This window comes from Vanellus vanellus (assembly GCF_965231255.1).
Source record: "Vanellus vanellus genome assembly, chromosome: 12".
In the NCBI taxonomy this organism is placed as follows: domain Eukaryota; kingdom Metazoa; phylum Chordata; class Aves; order Charadriiformes; family Charadriidae; genus Vanellus; species Vanellus vanellus.
In genome coordinates this window covers 23,180,245-23,200,034 of record NC_138917.1, presented here as the reverse complement: position 1 = coordinate 23,200,034, position 19,790 = coordinate 23,180,245, and the positions used below count along the sequence as shown (strand labels likewise).

General features: G+C 49.1%; 2 protein-coding genes across 2 annotated transcripts in view; both read left to right on the top strand.

Moving 5' to 3' along the window:
- Positions 1-360: 360 nt before the first annotated feature.
- On the top strand, positions 361-9,534 carry CETP (cholesteryl ester transfer protein; the record flags this gene model as incomplete). The annotated part of the gene is made up of 16 exons (XM_082489268.1): positions 361-505; positions 1,518-1,632; positions 2,417-2,551; positions 3,579-3,649; positions 4,726-4,813; positions 4,936-5,005; positions 5,309-5,369; positions 6,004-6,095; positions 6,378-6,557; positions 6,966-7,016; positions 7,350-7,517; positions 8,499-8,566; positions 8,688-8,730; positions 8,816-8,885; positions 9,221-9,306; positions 9,405-9,534. 16 exons carry the CDS (start codon positions 361-363, stop codon positions 9,477-9,479), a joined length of 1,518 nt encoding a protein of 505 aa, XP_082345394.1. The 3' UTR covers positions 9,480-9,534.
- A 6,779-nt stretch (positions 9,535-16,313) lies between these two features.
- The window catches only part of NLRC5 (NLR family CARD domain containing 5), a gene marked incomplete at its 5' end in the record, with an annotated part of 48,118 nt that continues 44,641 nt past the window's right edge, over positions 16,314-19,790 (top strand). The window contains 3 exons of the mRNA XM_082489650.1: positions 16,314-16,439; positions 16,567-16,867; positions 19,616-19,678. Of these exons, the coding sequence (XP_082345776.1) occupies positions 16,314-16,439; positions 16,567-16,867; positions 19,616-19,678 (490 nt within the window). The remainder of the gene's footprint in view (positions 16,440-16,566; positions 16,868-19,615; positions 19,679-19,790) is intronic.

The following is a 19,790-nucleotide window of genomic DNA, read 5'->3' as shown; positions in this document are numbered from 1 at the left end:
GCAAAGAGCAAATGATGAACTGGCCAAAGGCAGAGTGTGAGGCAGCTCCCTTGACTTTATCTCCTTCCAATCTCCATCCCCCTCCAGCTGCCTAGATGTGTGCGTGTCCTGAGTTAAAGCAGTTTTGGCAGGACAGCCAAGTCCTGTAGCCCGAGCGCGTGCTGTGGGAGGAAGGCAGCGTGCGACTTGAAGGGTGTTAAGGAAACTATAGGAAGATTAGGAAACGTATGATGAGTTTTGATAACTGGAGGAAGCAGGTCACATCCTGCTTCGAACGAGGTCTGCTTAGAGGTATGAAAGCAGCCTTTGGCACAGTCAAGAATCAGTCGATCCCATTGGCACCCTCCGCTCTGGCCGAGGATGCTCTGGGCTGGCAGGATGAGACTGGGCACCTTCGGGATCTTGCTAATTCTTGTCCATGCATCAGCAGCCTGTGAGTTTGGGCCCTTCCCTTACACCGTCACGGGGATCGTCTGCAGGATGACCAAGCCCGGGGCATTGCTGTGTAAGTGTCTGCTGTACGGGGCTGTATTTCCCCTCTCTCTATCAGGAGAAGTTAGTGATAGATTAGCCAAGCGAGGGTGTTTCTTGCTTCCTCGGCTCCTGTGGAAACTGTTTATCTAGTAAGATGTATTAACATCTGCCTGGGAGCACCTGAACTGAATAGGTACAACTTCTCAAAGGAGTTAGAAAACAGTCCCCAACCCCTCTCCTTAGCCTGAAGTTTTAGGAATGATGTTCCTCGTTGGGGTCTGCCGTGATGGAAAAGGTAGAGCAAATGTGTGTTTCATTTCTCACCTGGCTGCAATCTCATCTCTTGAGGTCGGAGGAAAAGAAGGTTTCTCTGCTGCCGTGGGTTTATTTGCAAAGGTTTTGGGGCTTTGCGGGTAGGGGAAGAATAATTAGTGCTTCTCCAAAGGGTGGGAACAGCTCTGTCCCATTCCGTCTGAGAGTGGTACATGCAGAGAAGGATGCTGGGCCAAACTGAGAGAGGGTATTTCTGTAAGCAAAAAATCCTATACAAGTGTGTCCCTGAGGCTGGAATGGGCTGGATAACATTAGGAAAAAGGGTGCAGAAACTTCGGTCTCAGAAGTTTTCCTTTGCAGACCCAGCAGCTGCCTGCAATACAAGCAAGCAGCAGCAGAGCAAAGCCCTGGGTAAAGTCAACAGCTTGTGCGGTGTAAGGACGAGCAGAGGCTTGACCTTTCCAAAATCTGCCAGGTGCAGATTTTGCAGGTGAGGTGTGTGAAAGCTGGGCTTGATTCCCTGGGAACAGTCCTGCTGGTGACTATTGAGCCACACACTCTGCTGTCCCCAGCTGCCATCAGCTGTTAAAATTAGGGATGTTTTTTAATTATTTTTTAAACTTACTCTGAAGCTACTTTTAGGACTTCCATAATCTAATGGAAATGCCTTGGTTAAAGCTTCTCCACAGTGCTTTAATCCAGGGTGCAGACCTGACTTTGCAGCCAGGAGATTGCAGTTTGGTAGCTTTGCCCTTTTCTTCCACCGACAGTGAACCAGGAAACAGCTCAGGTCATTCAAGCAGCGTTCAGAAATGCCAAATTCCCAAATATCACCGGGGAAAGGTCCATGCGGCTCCTTGGCAAGGTGGCTTACGGGCTGACCAAGTGAGTATCTCTGTGTCTCTGGGCCAGGGGAATGTGTGGGCTGATGGAGGGGAATGTGGAAACTGGCCACAGAGGGAGCTTTGATCCAGCAATTCCTGGGGAAAGCAGAGGTCTGGACCAGGGCAGGCATGTTTTCTGATCAGATAATTGCAGATAATTTGCACGTTAACGTTTAGGTTGCTGATGTATTATTTAAGAGCTTTTCCAGCTCGGTGGGCAGAGAGCGAGGTAGTTTGTCAGCATCTCTGACAGTGGGTTGGGGAGCTCTGTCCCTGTGGCCGGAGCTACTGGGACCCATCACCGACAGATGGTGCCCATGGCACATCGAGTGGCAGCGGGGACCCAGCCTGGGCTGTGGGAGCCACCCTTGTCAGCATGATGTCACTTGGCTGCGCTTTGTGACAAACAAGGCTTCATTTTGCTGTGTTACTAACTTGTCTTTGGGGACAACAAATGTAAGGGTGCAAACGCAGGATGGATTTCCTGTGGTGGCTGCGGCTGACGCAGAGTGCTGCAATAAAAGGGGGTTGTTTCTGCAGGGTGTTGCTCCACGTTTCCTGTTTAAAGCATTGCCCCCACCTTGTGTCTGAACGTGGCCAGGGGGTAGCAGCACACCAAGGCCGAGCGACAGCACCACTGCCCTTGTACGCAGTGTCTGTGATGTGCAAAAGCTTCTGAGTCCAGAGTTGGCACAGAACCCACATCCTCAGGAGCAAACCCCTCTCGCCTGGTCACAGAAAACAGCCCTGGGGTTGGGGACAAACACGGTTTCTGTTGTTTCTAGCATCCAGGTCAATGACTTGTCCATAGAGCAGAGTGAGGTGGAGCTCAAGGAGAACGATGCCATTCACATTGACATTAAAAACGTGACGGCCTTCTTCAAAGGGACCCTCACCTACGGCTACGCTGGGGCCTGGTTGTAAGTACCCGGGTGCTGGATGCAGCCGAGCCCCACGGCCCCAGCTCCTGCTGCTGCCCACAGGCCGGCCCATGGCAGGAGTGGATGCAGAGGGGCGGTGCTCCTCAGGCTCTCTGGCAACGGCCGCGTTGCTCACTGCCTGAGCGAGGCAAGATTTTATATGCCAGCAGTGCTGCTTAGCCCCATCACTGCTCTTGTCTTGCTTTCTGCCTTTCTTCAATCATTTCTCTTAATCATTCCTTTCTTACATCATTTCTCTTGACATATCAGCAACAAAATCACCTGCCTTCCTCAGGTCTTTAAACACGTTCTTATTTTTTTCTTTTTCTTGCTGTACAACTTAGTTTGCTGTTGGTTGTTCTGACTTTGTCCTGGGTTGGTTGTATGGTAGTTTGTTATAAAGGGGATGTCTTTTAAAGGTTTCTAAGCTGTGAACTGTGCTTTGGTAATTCCTACTTATCAAACAGTATCAGCTTCCAAATACTATTGAATTGAGCCTTCAACACCAAAGGAAAATCCATGTCCTTCTCCAAAGGACCACAGGTGGGGTGGTTTGGGGGAGTTTTTTTTTTTTTGTTGTTGTTTTTTTGTTGTTGTTTTTTTTTTTTTTTATATCTGTACTACCCACAGGGATATCAGTTCATTTTGGGTCTTTAACTATAGAGCAGCACTGTAAGTAGTAACTATAGTGTCAGAAAATCATTCTGTCCTCCCCTTGTACAAGGAGAGGAGACGGCCAAAGTGTACAAGTTGTCTTCTTCCCTCCCTTTTGTTGCTCTACAAACTTTTGAGTGGGGGGAAAAAGGAGCTTAATCCTCCTGTTCTCCTAAGCACCGCTAAGATGGTGGTTTGCGATGATTTAAAGCCAGAATATTTGATGTGGGCTGCCACGTGCCGGGGTTTTGCACAGCACAGTGCAAGGACTGATGTGTGAGATGTTATAAAACCTACCCCGCGGCTGACATGCAGTCAGGGAGAAGCTGCCCCCAGCACAGGTTGCTAAATGTCCTCTCTCCTGCCGTTACAGTTTCCAGCTTTTCCATTCAGTTGATTTTGAAATCGAGTCTTCCATTGACCTCCAGATAAACGTTAAACTGAGTAAGTAAGAGCTGGGATCGCTAGCTGCAGGGGGTCTTTGTGTGTGTGCTTCTTCAGACTGGGTGGTGTGCAGCGAGCCCTGGCTGGCTCTGCTCACTTCTGTGGGCATCCATCGGCATCCGGAGTCTCTGCCACCCTGTGCACACAGGCAAGGAGACAACGTGGCCCTCAAAGACCTCATAGTTTTAACACAGCAAGCAGAGGACACTGGTACAAATAATTTCAGCGAAGTAACGCTGATTTACCCCAGCAGCAAGTGAAGAATGGTCTGGCTTTCTGGGCTGTCTTTAGGACCGGCTTTTCATCTCCTGCTGTTCAGGATGACTTGAAAGAAATGCGGTGATGTTTCAAAAGAGTGAGGCAAATTGAGGGCTTTTTTGCAGGAGTCCACTTACAGTCCACTTTTTCAGCTGTCTCCAGATCAGGCCCAAGGTGTGCTCTGGGAATCGAAGCCTCTTTCTCGGGAAGATCAATAGACTTAGATGAGAAAGAGACAGAGGCAAACTACACTTCACCTCCTGTAAGGGATGAGAGGGATGTGGGTTATCACATGCGCCTCAAAATACATTTTCCTGCCTCAAAATACATTTTTCTGGTAAGGTCCCAGGGGGAGAAGAGCAGCACGAAGCTCTCAATGACAGCATATTGCAATTCCCAAGCTTTTTGCAATACGACTTAATTCCCTCCCTGCTGTGGCTCGTGGGTTGCACATACTGCCCAGGTTCTCCTGGGTGATATTAGGGGACAACTGAGTCCCTGATGACAGGAGCTAGCAAGGCGGGCAAGTATCCAAATGAAGCATGAAGAAGGGTGTCCGGTAGACTAGCTCATCTGGAGCTGCGAGCAGAAAGGCACAAGGTAGCCCCATCTGCCCTGACTTTGCAGGGTCCTGAGACTTTTGGAAACATCCCTTGGGAGGTGTGGGGAACTCTGGCTGCCCCTCTGCAGTGATGCCCTGCTCCAGGTCTGCCGCGATACCCTGCTCCATGTCTGCAGCGTCTGCAAAATGCACTCATCCTCCTCGTCTCAGCAGCAAATTAGCTATTTTTTTTAATTGTTTCTTTCATCCTGCACAGTGTGCCAGAAGGACCAAGTGGCTGCCGATGGCTCGGACTGCTACCTGACTTTCCACAAACTGACGCTTCACCTCCAAGGAGACAAGGAGTGAGTCTGTCCCCCTTCAAAATCAGGCTTCACTTGCCCTGGTCCTTGAGTGCTTCAGCCCAAGTGTCACCCACCGCGGGGATGGCTGGATGGTTCTTGACCTTGCTCCCTGTCTTGCGCAGGCCGGGCTGGCTGAAGCAGCTCTTCACGGATTTCATCTCCTTCACTTTGAAGCTTGTTCTCAAGAGCGAGGTAAGATCAGCCACTGCCTGTGGACAGAGGAAAGATTGGTTTGTATGCTACACGCTCCTCTGCTCGCGTACACCCACAAGACAACAGCAATATAATTTTAGTGCTTGCGAAAAATAAGACAAATAAATAGAATCCACGAAAAACCCAGCTTGGACGAGGTGGGAGGTTGTGCTGACACTGAGTTCTCTGATGGTGCCGAACTCTGACCAACAGCCCCTAGATCTCACCACACGGCCCAGCTCCATTCCACAACCCCAAATCCTACCCCTCGCTTTCAGTTTTTCCCCTATTTTCCTCTTGTAGGTGTGCAACGAAATCAATTTTCTTGCCCAGGAGCTGGCAAATTTTGTAAATGATTTAGCAGGTAAATATCCTTGGTTTTTCTGTTTTCTTTTTTTTATGTGCAACTTTTAACGTTTGAGCCCCAGCAGGGCAGTAGACACATCCATCAAAAAAGCCCTTCAAAAACATGTATGGGATTCCAAGCCCTCAGACAACAGCAAAATAAACCTTAGCAATGTTATGCTTCAAATTTTCTGCATCAGGTTGATTTTTAAGGCTGATTGCACTGGTTGAAAGACACTTTTCAGTTCATAAGGTATTTCTCCTTCATTATTTAATGACCAGAGGTGCAGGATGGCTGCAGAAGGACTGATGTTAGCTAGAACAGGAGCATGCATTGGAGTATTGGGCTGAGATATTACAGCATCTGTATCTGCCTACTGAAGATTTTCCCGTGGTTTCCCAAACATCAGGGAAAAGAAGCAGAATGGAAAACTGAGAGCAATTACCCATATTTCCCAGTGGAAAAACTGAGTCAGTGAGCAGTAGCAGGACCAGCACTAGCACCCAAAGGAGTGGGACCCCCCAGTCCCATCCCTGTGTCCTCTTGTAACTCTTGTCCAGTCACCTCCTGCAGCAAGTCCTAAAAGCAACTGTCGCAAGCTTTGCTTAAGGTTGTATTTCTGGTGTGAGGTTTTTGTGTTTTCTTCCCACAGCAAATTTTGTGCAGGATGAGGGCATCAGAGTTGATATCTCCCCTGCATCCATTCCTGTAATAACAGCAAATTACCTAGAATCACATCACAAGGTAAAGTAACCCGGGCTGCTCAGACACCAAAGGTTTCCTGGCGGTGGTGCTCGCTGGAGGGCTTTGAGGGGCTGGTCTCTTTGCTGCCATGCGGTGCTGTTGCGCTGCAGCCAAAGGTAGGTCTGCAGCCTGGGCTGATGCCAGCCTGTCACCCAGCCCCGCAGGTTGCTCTCTGCTCCCAGGCCAGCCAGCCCTTTGCCTTGCAATGAAAATGCTGGCATTGACACTTTGTCCTGTCTCCCGGCTGCTTGTCATGGCCAACACGCTTGCTTTCTTTTCAAGGGCCTTGTCCTGTACAAGAACTACTCTGATGTCTTCAGTGACTCTGTTTTCTCCCCGTCACTGCTGACCGAGTCCCGAATGCTCTACTTCTGGCTGTCCGAACACGTCCTCAACTCTCTGGCTTCGGCAGCTTTCTTCGATAAGCGCCTGGTATTGACCATCAAAGGGGAGAAGTTGCAGGTGACTACTTCAGGGCTGGTTCCCTCCTTACCTTGTATTTTGGGGAAGAGAGTAAAAAATTGTCTAAATACTGTTTTTTGGTGAGAGCTAGTTTCTGTAGAAGATAGAAATCGATAGTCATTGCATGTGATCCTGGTCAGAAATTGGTACCTTCTTAGCAAGTATGTGCTACCAGGTAGTGTTATCCCTTGGAGCGATAGCATTGGCTGATAGAAAACTTGTCTTCTGAGTTATAAAGTGACATGTTTTCCTGTGTGAGTACTGCAGTAGAAAGGGGGTGAACTCAGTCATGCCTCTGAACTGGCCACAAGCCACACATCAGCACTCTGGCCTATGCAGTCTGCATGAGGGCTAACCATAACCTCCACTTTCATTTTTCTACAACCTCTTTCTGGTTTGTTTCTGAAGGCACTGTTTGAAATGGAAGACACAGAAGCGCAGCGGAAGGTGGTGCAGATGGTAACTGTATTTTATGTCAAATGAGGAATTTTTCAAATGGATTCTGTTGCATTGTAATATCTCTTGTCCTTCCCTCAACAACTCAAGAGTCTTGGGTGGGCCTGATGGGGAAAATCAGGGACTGACGGAGAAATGGTTGTGCTTTGCAAGGAGGATTTCTCCACCCTCCATGCTAGCACAGCTTCCCTGAAACCCGGTTGCATTATTGGGCTTCTGTGAATTGGAGGAGGACTTGGGGACTATGAAGGGGATACAGCTGTGTGGAAAGCTGGTGTGAAACTGGAATGTGGCATGGAAAAAGCCTGACTCTTCTGTTGCTCCTTATTTGACCAGATTTTTCAAGGTACCTCCTACAATGACTCTGTGGCCAAGGTATGGAGTCTCGCCCATCCCCAAATCTCTGTTCAGCCTGAAGGGACAGTCGTGAAGTCCTTGGTAGCAGTGGAGATCAGCATCTTTCCCCCAGGAGAAGAGCCCCTGATGGTTCTGTATGTAGAGAAGGTCAGTTCTTGCTTCTCCTGACTGTGAAGAGTTTGGGTCCATGCTGAGTCTGGACCGCTCCTGTGTTTTACCCCAAACTGCTTTATGCTGAATCTAAGGAGGCAGAAAAAAAAGAAATGCCAACAGCCTTGCTGTCATGGGTAGCATCACAAGAAAGCAGTATGTTTGTCCAGCCGTGTAATTATGGGCACTAAACACTGCACAAAAGCAAATCACTACCTGAGGGTAGACCAGACTATTTTTAAAGGGCTAAACTGTAATCTCCTATGGGGCTGGAATAGACAATAATTCCCTCCTGTCCTCTGCAAGTATCCCATATTAGCAGGGTGTTATGGGGAAAATACACACGGCTGTTCTTTGTGCTCCAGGTGACATCTTGAAACAGGAGTAGGAGTGCAGAAGCACTTAACTAGAGGTGGTCCCTGAAATCATGGCTCTCAGGATGCAATCTGCTCCTGGCCTGCCAGTCCCCTAGTTGTGACCTGCAACTGGATGACAAAATGCTCCTTTTAAATGAATGTTTGCATACAGGCAAAACCAAGAAAATGAGCCTAAATAGCTCACAGAGTGATTTCTTTTTCAATTTGGTTATAAACGCAAACACTAAGACTACTTGTGGTAGCCCTGGCTATCCTGGGGCTGGCCTCTCCACATCCAGTCTCATGATCTTTCTTGTTGAGATGGATGGTCATTGGGAAACAACACCCTACATAACCCTTTCCTTGCTTATGCAAGATTTGGTTCACAAGATGGCAAAACCATCAGTCCTGCGGATGAGCCAGTCTAGAGCCTCACAGCCTGAGGCTGTAGGCATCAGGTAGGAGTTTGTTGCATGCAAATGGAGAGGAAAATCCTTCTCTAGTAATATCTGGAGGAAAAGCCAGAAGGATGTTGAACTTTGGGTCATAGAAAGTAAACCAGAATTTCCAAATGCAACTCCCTGCTATAAGGCAAGATGAACTACATCTCATCTCTCTGCAGGAAATCACGGTCACTATTCAAGCTGCCTATGCAGAAAAGGAACTCGTTTTGCACCCTTTGGACTCCAGGTCGGTACTGCGGTCTCTTGTGGGTTTCGTTCCTCCTTTTAGCCCATGTCTGAGAGTAGCACAAAAAGAGGATCTCTGCAGCCCTTGGTGACCCTTCCCCCCTCTTCTTCCTTCCCTTCAGGATAAAGTTTAAAGTCTTTAAATGTGCAGCCGATCCAAGTGGGGTAAGTCCTAAGCAAGGATTGTCTAGACCATTTGGTGCTAAACGATGTCTTTAAAACCTTTTTGTATGAATTCTCTGGCTTGCAGAATGACCCGTCCATAAGAAACTTCCTGCAGACAATGATCTCGGTTGTTGGGATCCCAGAAGTGATTTCGAGTGAGTTTTCCCTTTGGGGAGGTGCCAACGTACTCCATAAGGCGTCCAACATCAGATTTCCTAAACTTAAGCACTGAAAAAATACATCAATAACCCTGAGAGCTGGGGAGGGGGTAACCAGGTTACTGATGGCAAATTTCTGCTGGAGTCACTTGGGAAATGGGGAACCCATTGTAAACCGCTGGGACAAAGGAAAGAGTGAGTCTTCCGTCAGGCCGAAGGTTGTGGGGCGTTGGGGTACAATTAGCTTTTGGCAGCAGGCAGACACGGTCGCAGTACATGATGAGCAGCAAGCCAGGATGGCCGTACCCATAACTGGTTTACTGATTCCATAGGGATTGAATCAGTTTTGACTTCACTGATGAACAGCAAAGGGCTTAATCTATTTGAGATCAGAAATCCCGAGATCATCACAAGAAAGGTAAGTGGAATTCAGAAATACCTGACTGTCAAAGCCCTTCTTGGGACCGTGGCATAAACTAATGTAATACTTTCTTTTTTTTTCTCCTCCCTTTTTAGGGATATGTAATCGTACAACTTGACTTTAGCTTCCCGAATCATTTGCTTCTTGATTTTCTTGAGAAAAGATTATAGAGCTGATCTCTTCATAAAGGAGTGTAGGAACTGGCGTACAAACAGAAAGATTGTGTGTGAACCAATTAAAAGACGAGCTGATTTAAATCAGCTTCGGTTGAATTTTCTTTCCTTTTCCTGTAAAACGCTCCAGTTTCTGTCCAGTTGTACTTCCGTGGAGCCTTTCCTCTGCAAAGATCTTGAAGTCTGCACATTTATGCATGCTACTTTTTCAGGATCTTTAAAGGACTCGTTGTGCTTAGGAGTAAGAGTTGGACTCTCGAAGTGCATGGGCTCTGGGTTAGCACTCATGGGAGGCAGCAGAAATGTGCTTTGCCCACCTTTTGGCGTCTCTTGTTGTTACTTTTTGGAAACGTGACACCTTTTGCGCTGATCCTGGGTTTCGTTTCTACCACGAGCTGAGACGCTCCTGGTTTTGACAGACTTCAGCAACTCAAATGACATTACCAAAATCCAAGTAAGCTCTGAACCAGTTATTGCCGAAAGACCTGGGTATGGCTGAAAAATAAAGAGGACGTGAATTTACAGTGCAGTAGAATAACAGATCTCTGTGCCCTAGGTACTTTCCTTACAGAGCCTCTGTGTAGAGCTTGAGGCAAATTTTTATGCCTGTGTTGTTGAAACAGTGGGAGCAAACTTGAGAAAAGCAATAAAAAAGATAAAGAAGCCAAAGAGATTATAAGAGAAAGCATGTCTAGTCAAACAGCAGGTTCCTGTTCCTTCCTACTACAGCGCAATAATTTATCTGACGTGTCTTAGTTATTTTCCTGTACCAATTCATGCTTCCTTTTTTTTTTAATTGGTCTTTTCACTTGGAAGTGATCTCAGGCATCAAACCGAAGACTGCAATGGTGATCACATTAGCGAAGGCAGAGGAGGATATTCTCCTGCCATGCAAAGTGATATTAAAGTCGGGGCTTCCACAAAGAGCCCTGTGAGGCTGGTAGCAGGCTGGCCTCAGTTTCTCGGGCTCCCTGGGCATGGTGGCTGCTCCATCCCCATTGCCGTGGGTGTCCTCCCCAGAGAATGACCTGCTTCTCGCCCACCCTTAATGCCACCAAGCTCTCTCAGCACCTCCTTGCTCCTCGCCACTGCTGGGTTTAACATCTCTTCAGCAGCCATGGTACCAAGGCTGGTGGAGGAGAAGGCTGGGGCTGACTTCACAGCTTGCTCCATGGCAGCCAAGGTTTATCTTACTGGTCCTCAACCAGCCGTGTCCAGACACAGCTGGAGCCAACCATGTTGGTTGTGACACCGTGGTGTGGCCTTGAAGAAGCCCTGGTGTAGTGGGCAACTTTCCACCTCCCTTCTCATTGCTGCCTCCACCGGCTATTCCAGTACCAGCTGAGGTCTTGTCCCTGCTCCCCTCCTGCTCTAAAGCCACCAATGCTGAGGTGACATTTTCCCTCTCTGCATGGCAACGGCTGCTGAAGACCATGGGAACTGGCTACTTGTCAAGCCAGGGCCCTCTGGTCCTCCTGAATGACATCCTGCTAGAAGGAGGGGCAGGAAAAAAGGCATTTGGTGGTGCCTTGCCTTGCTGGGGGGGATGGTGTTTGCTGGGGACATGCAGTGGTGACGGGCCCTTGGGGCTGGGCAAGTTGGGGGACTCCGCTGAAGGGGGGGCGGGGGAGAGACTCAGGAAAAGGGCCAGAGGACCCCCAGAGGGTCTTGAGCTGTGCCTCCCTGCGGGGCTGGCAGTGCCCACCACAAAATGGTGGCCGGGCGCTGAGGGGCGCCCCGAGCTCCCCCTCCCCAAGATGGCGGCCCCCGCCAGGCGCTGAGGTGGTGCGGGCCGGGGGGGGGAGGATGGCCGCTCCTCGCCGAGCCCTGTCACGGAGCCGCCTCCGCCTTCCCACGTGCTTTCCCGGCAAAGCCGCCTCGCCCTCCGCCGGTTTCGGTTTCGCGGGCGGCCGCGGTGGGGCGACCCTGAGCTGCCGTGGCCGCCGCTACGGGAGCGCGGCGGGATGGAACCGCGGCAAGGTGAGTGCTCGCGGGCGGGTCGCCACAGGTGGGGAGGAGGTGGAAGGGAGGACGGGGCAGCGTAAACCCGTCCTCCCTTCCACCTTCTCCCCGCCCGTGGCGAAGGCGTCGTGGAGAGGGGGCACCCCACGTGGGTTTAGATTTGGGGGGACAGGGGGTCCGGCTGCGCCATGTTGAAGGCTAAGGTGGGAAGAGTCGCTGAAGGTGACTTTCGCTCCCAGGCGGTGGAAGCAAATAAATGCAAAACCCCTCATATCACAGCTTTTATAGGCCGGAGCGATGTACGGGAGGCTGTCGAGGGTGGGACTCAAAAGTTTTTTTAGGTGCAGAATGGCGTGTTTGGCCATAAAGGGGTTGTGTTGGCGGTGCTGTACCAGCCCCTGGGCCAGTGGGGACACCGGTGGGAGGTGTGGAGGGCCAAACCCGGATGGGGACGGTGGCAAAATGGGGCAGAGCGCGGTGGTGGCGCTGCCCCTCGCCTCCCCAGCTGATCCTCACCATCCCCAGTCCCCTCCATCCTCCCCCATTCCCCCAGAGCTCCCCCTGTCCCCCACGCTGTGCTTGAGGCGAGACCACCAGAGCAACCGAGCGTTTATATCCAGCATCGCTGGACCTCCTTATTTCTTTTTTTTTTTCCCCAATAAACACATTTTGAAGAGTCGCTGAGGGCCACCTTGCCTTGTCCGGGACTGGGCTGCAGGCTGCGTGTGGTTTTCCGACGTAGCTTTCTCTGACATCTAGAAAAATATTAACAATACTTCATTGTGTGTTGCGCTCTATCTGGCTAGATCTGGGGATCTCAGTGCACACAGTTGTATCAGAAACCCGGGGGTTTTCCTCAAATCATTCACCTCTGCTACATTCTCACTTAAACCTTGTCCCCATTCCAAAGGAAAGGTAGGTTGCTTTTTTTTTTCTCAATGTAATGAAACAGGAAATAAATATTTCCCTGTGTGCCAAAACAATCAGACATATGCATATAAATAAAAATATTCCCATTGCAAGAGCCTTAACCACAACCAGGGCAGAGTTTACTCCAGTGAGAATGTTTGACCCCAAGTCCTGTTTCTTTGGACTACTCTCCAAAAGCTTGACTTAATTATCATGCAGCTATAGATTTTAGAATAGGATAACACTCTTCTGGTGTTCCAATTTTTTTTTTCCCTCGTGACACTGTTTTTACCACAGATGAGTTGCAGTAGGGGAATTCCTGCCTGTTTTTACTTTCATTTTGTTCATCAGGTCCCAAAAGGCAGCGAAGGGCTGTGTGCCTCGGCTGACCGGTGGGTTAGCAAGCAGAGACATCGAGACGGTGGATGTTGTCCCCCAGCTCCTTTGTTTTGTCACCCCACCGCTTTGTTTTCGGTGCCGCCATTCTGTTTCTGGGCTTTCAGTAAGTAGCATGTGCTCCTCAAGCATGTGAAGTTTGAAACAGGGAGCTTCACATTTCGGTTTTGTTTTTCCTTGGCTGAGGATGGCGCGAATGCCGAGTTGGGGAGGGAAGGGGAGGCGAGGCATGTTTTTTGCAGTGTTTTATCATGGTGTTTCTGTATTTGAAGGATGAGGGCAAGGCTCAAGGCTCAGAAGCTTTCTGGGTCTTCTTGGGAGGTTTGAGCTTTGTTTTGAGCTCAGAGGCATTTTACTGTAGGTCGCTGCCCATCTTTTCTGGTGGTCTTGTTTATCAGAGCAGTAGTGGTATAGGAGCTGTGTGATATCGCCTGAGCTTTCATCTCACTTTCATTAATTCCTATGAGTTTAGTCTTTGCCTGAATGGCTTTCAGTCTTCATTAGCATTAAGGGCTGATTTTTCTTATTTATTTACTTAATACAATCTTATTAAGTAGGTAGTTCTGGGTCATCAGGGGAATGAGGTCAGGGCATTGCTGTCTACGGGTTTCTGGGTTTTGGCTGGAGAAATGTAAAATAAAGGTCCCTAAAGATAGACTAGGAAAGGAAGTTTGTTTTGCAGGAAGCCCTGTTATTCTGCAGTTTCTTTAAATATGAAGTGTTTAAATGTTTTCTTTTAAGCTTTCTGGTTAGTTGAAACATAGTTTCCTTTGTTTTTAACGCATGTGTTACTATTAGCATTCTTTATTTGTATAATTGATAATATAAAATGAGTTTCAGAATAAAATCTTTTGATTGAAAGCTTTCAGAGTCCTTTTCAGTCAGTTTCAGAGATCCAGTTTTTCGCATCGTGGAAATAGCCTGAAGAGAAAACTGATCATGGTTACGCCTAATTTTCATAGCATTTCACCAGGAACTTTTTTGTTGTTAGCTTTAGAATAGTGAATGATAGGCATTAGAGAATTTTTACAAACTGGGGGTTTTACTCACATTTTGATGGATCCCAGAGCTGCCGTGCTTCTTATACAATGTGTCCTGAAAGCGTGATCTGGAGCGGGAACCTGGGTAGAGTCTTTCTCGCAGGGACACTGTATTATAACAGTATATGAAGATGCTGCATAGTAACCAACTTGTGACAAGGTTTTGACCTGGAGAGTCAGAGATTGGTAAAAGACCATGCAGTATCACAAGCTTTGCTCTTATCGGAGGTCTGCTTGGCTTCCAGAGTGCAGAAACAGAAGAAACTGATAAGGTCCTTCCCATCCAGTCCTCTGCTGTAGCACTCGGTCGGGTTGTATCCCTTCGCTGTGTTAATTTGGCTCTCTCAGAACGTCCAAGGCTGTTGGAAGGGGCAGCATGGAGAGGGCTGGGTTATGGGAGAAGGGGTATCCTCCTAAACATGAGCGGGACAAACTTCTTGAGCAGTTTTACCTCCAGTCCTCCAGCCTGGTGCCTGCTTTTTGTTTTGTCTTCTGCTCTTGGGTGTGTGTCATGCCCAGCAGTGACGTGGGGAGGTGATGTTATCTCCATGCAGTGGAGTCACTCCAGCAAGAGCCTAACTTTCTGATGCATTAGGAGTTGTCTGGGTGCAGATGGGAAGGTCTTGGCTCTTCCCATCAGAGCGCCCTTCTGTCTTCCACTTGTTCTTCCCTTGGCTCTGTAGGAGATCTCCCACTTTCCTCCTTGGCCAGGTCAGGAAAGGCGGCAAAAATGAAATGCCTGAAGGCCTGTGGTGCACTTTGCTGTAGATACCTGAACGGTCAGTGCAGAGGAGAGCATGGCTGGGGAGTGAGGGCTGAACACTGGAGAAGGTGGGCTCAGCAGCATGACTCCCCTGTCCTTCCACCCTGGTAGTGGTGGCGTGGCTGCTGCTCTTGGGTTGGGAAGGGATTTCCTCAGGAACTGGGGAATGGCACTGTGTGCACCAGCCTTGTTAGGGGATGAAACGATTCTACCCAACAGGATGCTTCCATTCAACAGCATTACTGGCTTTTTGCTGAACAAGCCTTTGCCACTGCTTGACAACCCTTTTGGTGAAGAAATTTTCCCTAATATCCAATCTAAACCTCCCCCGGCGCAACTTGAGACCGTTTCCCCTTGTCCCATCGCCTGTTCCTTGGGAGAAGAGACCGCCCCCCCCTTGCTACCTCCTCCTTTCAGGGAGCTGTAGAGGGCGAGAAGGTCTCCCCTCAGCCTTCTTTTCTCCAGGCTGAACACCCCCAGGTCCCTCAGCTGCTCCTCATCAGACTTGTGCTCCAGACCCCTCACCAGCTCTGTTGCCCTTCTCTGGACACGCTCCAGTGCCTCAGTGTCTTTCTTGTCATGAGGGGCCCAAAACTGAACACAGTACTTGGGGTGTGGCAGCAGTCTTCAACCTGGAAGGACTGTCCCCCTTAGATGCAAGTCAGGTAGTTGGTGGGGTGTGGAACATGGAGGCTGCTCTCTCTGGTTTCTATTTCTCAGCCTTTCTGCAAACACGGTGATGGTAGCTGTAGTTGGAGCTAGCTTTGAACATCAGTGTTGTCAGTTGTCTGCTGGGGATAGCACAGCAGCACAGTCCTGATGCTGCTGTAGCTTGAGCTGGGGTCCTGCCGGAGGATGTTTGGAGGCGTGCAGGGTGGTGACCGCTTTCCAGCAGCCAGCGGGACACCAGCCAGAAACAGTTCACTTTGCCATCTCTGCTGAGAGGCGGAGGGGCTGCTCTGGCACTGGTGGTGTTTTCAGGCCCCTGCACCTGAAACTCTTTTGAGAGAGCTGTGTAACCTCAGAGGATCAGCTTTTCACAGTTTTTCTGGTGTGACTGACTTGAGCAAGCTGCTGTTTCTTCTGCATCAGCTTACATAGAGGGGTAAGAGCAGCAGGTTGGCATAGAATCATAGAATGGTTTAGGTTGGAAGAGACCGTAAAGATCATCTAGTTTCAACCCCGCTGCCACGGGCAGGGACACCTTCCACTAGACCACAGAAGACCAACTCAAGTCAGGCAGTGGCACCAGGAAAGCTGTGACTCCCTTGAAGTGTTCCTGTAAAGCCTGTCTTCACTTGCATCTTAGGGCACAAGGGTCAGTCCTGCATTTTCATCACACTGGTATGTGTGGATCCTGGATCCTCAAATGTCCAAAATTTGTGGTCACTGCTGGTTTGAGTTGAGGTTGCTACCTAGAGATGAAAAGCTCTGTAGCTCACCCCAGGATCAAAGGCAGAGCTTCTAGATCTGGGACCTGTGTAATTGCCCGTGCTCTTTCACATCTACGTTCTGCTCTGTTGTTATTATCCCTAGGCTTCTGCACCGAGGGAGGCAACTGCATACAAGCGTGCACCATGCGTTGGGCTATCCCTGTGTGCTGAAACGCTGCCGCTGGCAGATCAGTTCTTCCTCAGGGTATGGAGCATTTGACATCTGAGAGGGGGTCGACCACACAACAATGCAGGTAGGAGACCATATATTACATAGCTTTGCTGTGGGAAGGAAGTGGAAGTTGAGGGTGATGTTACCAAAGCAGAAATGAGTTGTCCATCCCCACAAGACAAGCTGAGAGAACAGCTGCCCGAGCCCTTTGTGCAGGTAAATGTCTTGCTCTTTGAGTCCTGTGCCTTCCCAGAGGTCCTGCTGCACGTGAAAGCTGCCCAAGTAAGGCAGATAAGAAACGCTGGGTTGGACCAAGGGGTAGAAAAACAGGTCAGGTCATCAGGGCTGTGAGGGTGAACATCTCTGACTCCTGTGCTCATTACTACCCTTTCTGGTTTCATCCCTCTAGCCTCCATTTCAGAATGATGATCTAGACCTGGAAGCAGCCATAGCAAGTGCCCGCCCCCAGCTAGTGGAATTCCTCAGTCACCGTCCTGACTGGCTGCTCACGACCTCCCGCTGCTTCCTCCCAGCGGTGGCCCTGAATGGCCTGGATGGCATCACCGACCACAGAGAAAGAGTCTCAGTTCTTCTTGACCTGTTGCAGAAGGCTGGCCCTGCCACCTGGAAACAGTTTGCACAGTACCTCTGTATGGAGTGCGACCTCCCCCTGGATCTGGAGATACTGCTCATAAGCTCTGCGGGAGAAGGTAATGGACATCGGTCCAGCTTCCTTTGACTGTCTCCAAACACAGCCAGCGCCTTGACCCCTCATAGCCAACAGGCCAGTCTAGGCAGTGACACCACCAGTGCCCTCGCTTGCGCAGTCAGTGAATCTCAGTGAGAAGTGGTAGTCCTCTCCATGGTGTCCAGGCAGCTACAAGCCTTTTTAACCCAGCCACTTGGTTTAAAAAAAGATCTGACTTTCCTTCTGGTCCACCGTGTCTTTCACCATAATCGCTGGAATCACATTTTCAGACGTGCTTTTTCACCAGTCATGTTACGCCTTGCTGGTGTTGGTGGGCGCTTTCTTGACTCTTTCAATAAGATCTGGCCTGATTTGAGCATGGAGGGTTCTGTGGACCTTGTGGGAACCTGTGTAGTCATATCATCTGGATTCCTGAATTGAAAGTGTCCCCAAGGGCAAAATCACTTTGCCCAGAAAATAATATACTTGAGAAAAGAAGAATGAGGGGGGATCTTATTAATGCTTTCAAATACTTAAAGGGAGGATGCCAGAGGGATGGGAAGAGTCTTTTCAGTGGTGCCCATTGATAGGACGAGGGGTAATGGGCACAAGCTTGAACATAGGAAGTTCCATCTTGACATGAGGAGGAACTTCTTCACTTTGAGGGTAGTGGAGCACTGGAACAGGCTGCCCAGAGAGGTTGGGGAGTCTCCCACTCTGGAGACATTCAAAACCCGCCTGGACGCTGTCCTGTGCAACCTGTTGTAGGTGACCCTGCTCTGGCAGGGGGGTTGGACTAGATGATCTCCAGAGGTCCCTTCCAACCCTGACTATTCTGTGATTCTGTGAGACACTAATAAAGACCATTTGTAATGTGCTGTGCTGTAGGGATTCCCAATTGCTTTTTGTGAGAGTGGAGAGCGTCACAACAGCTGTGAGAGAGAAGACATTGATGAAATAGTAGGTCAGGAGTTTCTCGATGGCAATGATTTTCTTAATCAGAAAATTTAGCTTCAGTCTGTATTTCTTGGTGAGAAAGTTTATTTTGCCAAGTTTTCTCTTCCAGACTTCTTGAAGGAGGTTTTGAAACCACTGAAATTTGTTGTGGTATTCTTTTCTTGGAAGCACAACTTTTGGCTTGGAAGTGTAAGTTGAGGTAAAAAAAAATTAGATGTAAAAAGCCAAACCAATAAAAATTGCGCAGCTCCTCTTCAATAAAGCTGAGATGAATTTTTGGATAGGTTTATTTGAAGAAAAAAAAAAAAACTACCTTTTTGTTCTGTGCTATTTTTTTTATTTTCCTGATCCAGAAACGCAAGAACGTCTCAGCGGTACTGTCTTTCACATCCTGCTTGCAGTAACTTGTCGTTACTTGCATCAGTCTGACAGATGCACCCTTTAGTAACCAACCAGCAGCAGTTACTTTTGCAGAGATTAATCGGGGGAAAGACCAGACAGGCAACAGGGAACAAGGGCTGATAGGGGCTTTCCCTCAGGACTGCAGCTGCAGCAGATTTCTTCCTTTTAATGCTGTGGCATATCATAAAAGAAGACATCTCTTTAGGTTTTGGAGTTGGCTTATGCTGGTTTAACTGCAGTATCGTTTAGCATCATTGATCCCTCTGAAGATGAATTGCTTTGAGTTTTCCTCTAGGTGTGGCTTGGAGTTAACCCGTGACCCTCTGCGTAGCTGTGTGATTGCATGGGCTGTCCCAAGGATGTGGGCAGGAGCCAGTGGTTTGGAGGAGGAAGATAACACAGGACCACGCTTTAGAGTAGTGAAGCAGTCCTAGGTTAGGCAACGTTAACCATTAGATTGCCTTAGCTGAAGTGACTCCTGTGGAAAAGAGCTTATGTCTGCATGGTGAGCACAACTGGGAACTGATGTGGGCTAAAACCAACCTGAGGGGCAGCCCAAGCAGTGTTTGGGATGACTAGTGGAGGAATAGCGGGATCGAGTCTTCCAGCACCAGAACTGGCTTACTTTGCTTTACATGACATGCAGGGCAAGAGTTGGGATATTTGAGCCATTGCACGGATTTTGGGTGAGGCCACAGTGCAGCACGTGTGCCCGTTTGGAGCCTTGTTCTTTGTTGCTTCATGCTGATGCTGGAGCTAGAAATACCAAGAGTCCTGGCCTGCCCTCCCAGCTGGGAAATGCTGGAAATGACAGTGAGAGGAGTAAGAGAGTATGAAGGCTCGGAGAGCGATGCTTTCAGGCGTGAGTTTATCTGAACAGAAGAGTCCTGGCTGTATGCGGACTCCTCTTTGGCCCGAGTAGGATCTTCCTCTGAAGCTCTGTGAACGTTGTCAGTGGGGTTGGCTGTGCTGAGTGGGGTTTTGTGGCAGCTTGAGCCATGCAGTGAGTCAGAAAAGGCCCTTGACTGGGTTGCTAACTGACTCTTTCAACGGTTTCATCACAGAAACATCTCCTTTGCAGGGACGGGGGAGAGTAGGGCTTCCCTTTTTGGCTGCGGTGTGGTTTTAGATCAGCCAGAGCTACCCATGCTCTGAGTTTGTATCATAGAGAAAAGTTGTTTTGCTCTTCCATTGAAAGCAGAGGTTAACTGTATTTCAGAGCAATCTGAAAGGAAATGACCAGATGGGGAGCCTGAAAGCTGGCTGTGTTTCGTCAGCCCCTGTACTGAGTCTTGCTTTGTATCACTATGTGTGTGTTGCAAGCTGCTTGTCCTTTGACTTTGGCCAGCAGCACCCCAGATTTCAAGAACAGGACACTCACTGTATTTCATTTCTAATCCAACTCCTTTAGGTAACTTAAGCCAGAAACAAGAAGCATGCACAGACATGAGTGCCCGGTCGTCTGTGCCGAAAGGTAAGGCTGGAACAGGCCCTGCGGAGCTGTGCTCTTGGAGTTTATCTTCTCTGCCCATGGGCTGGGCAGGGCTACAAGTGTCCCTCATATTGGCCACAGCGCTGGCAAGGTG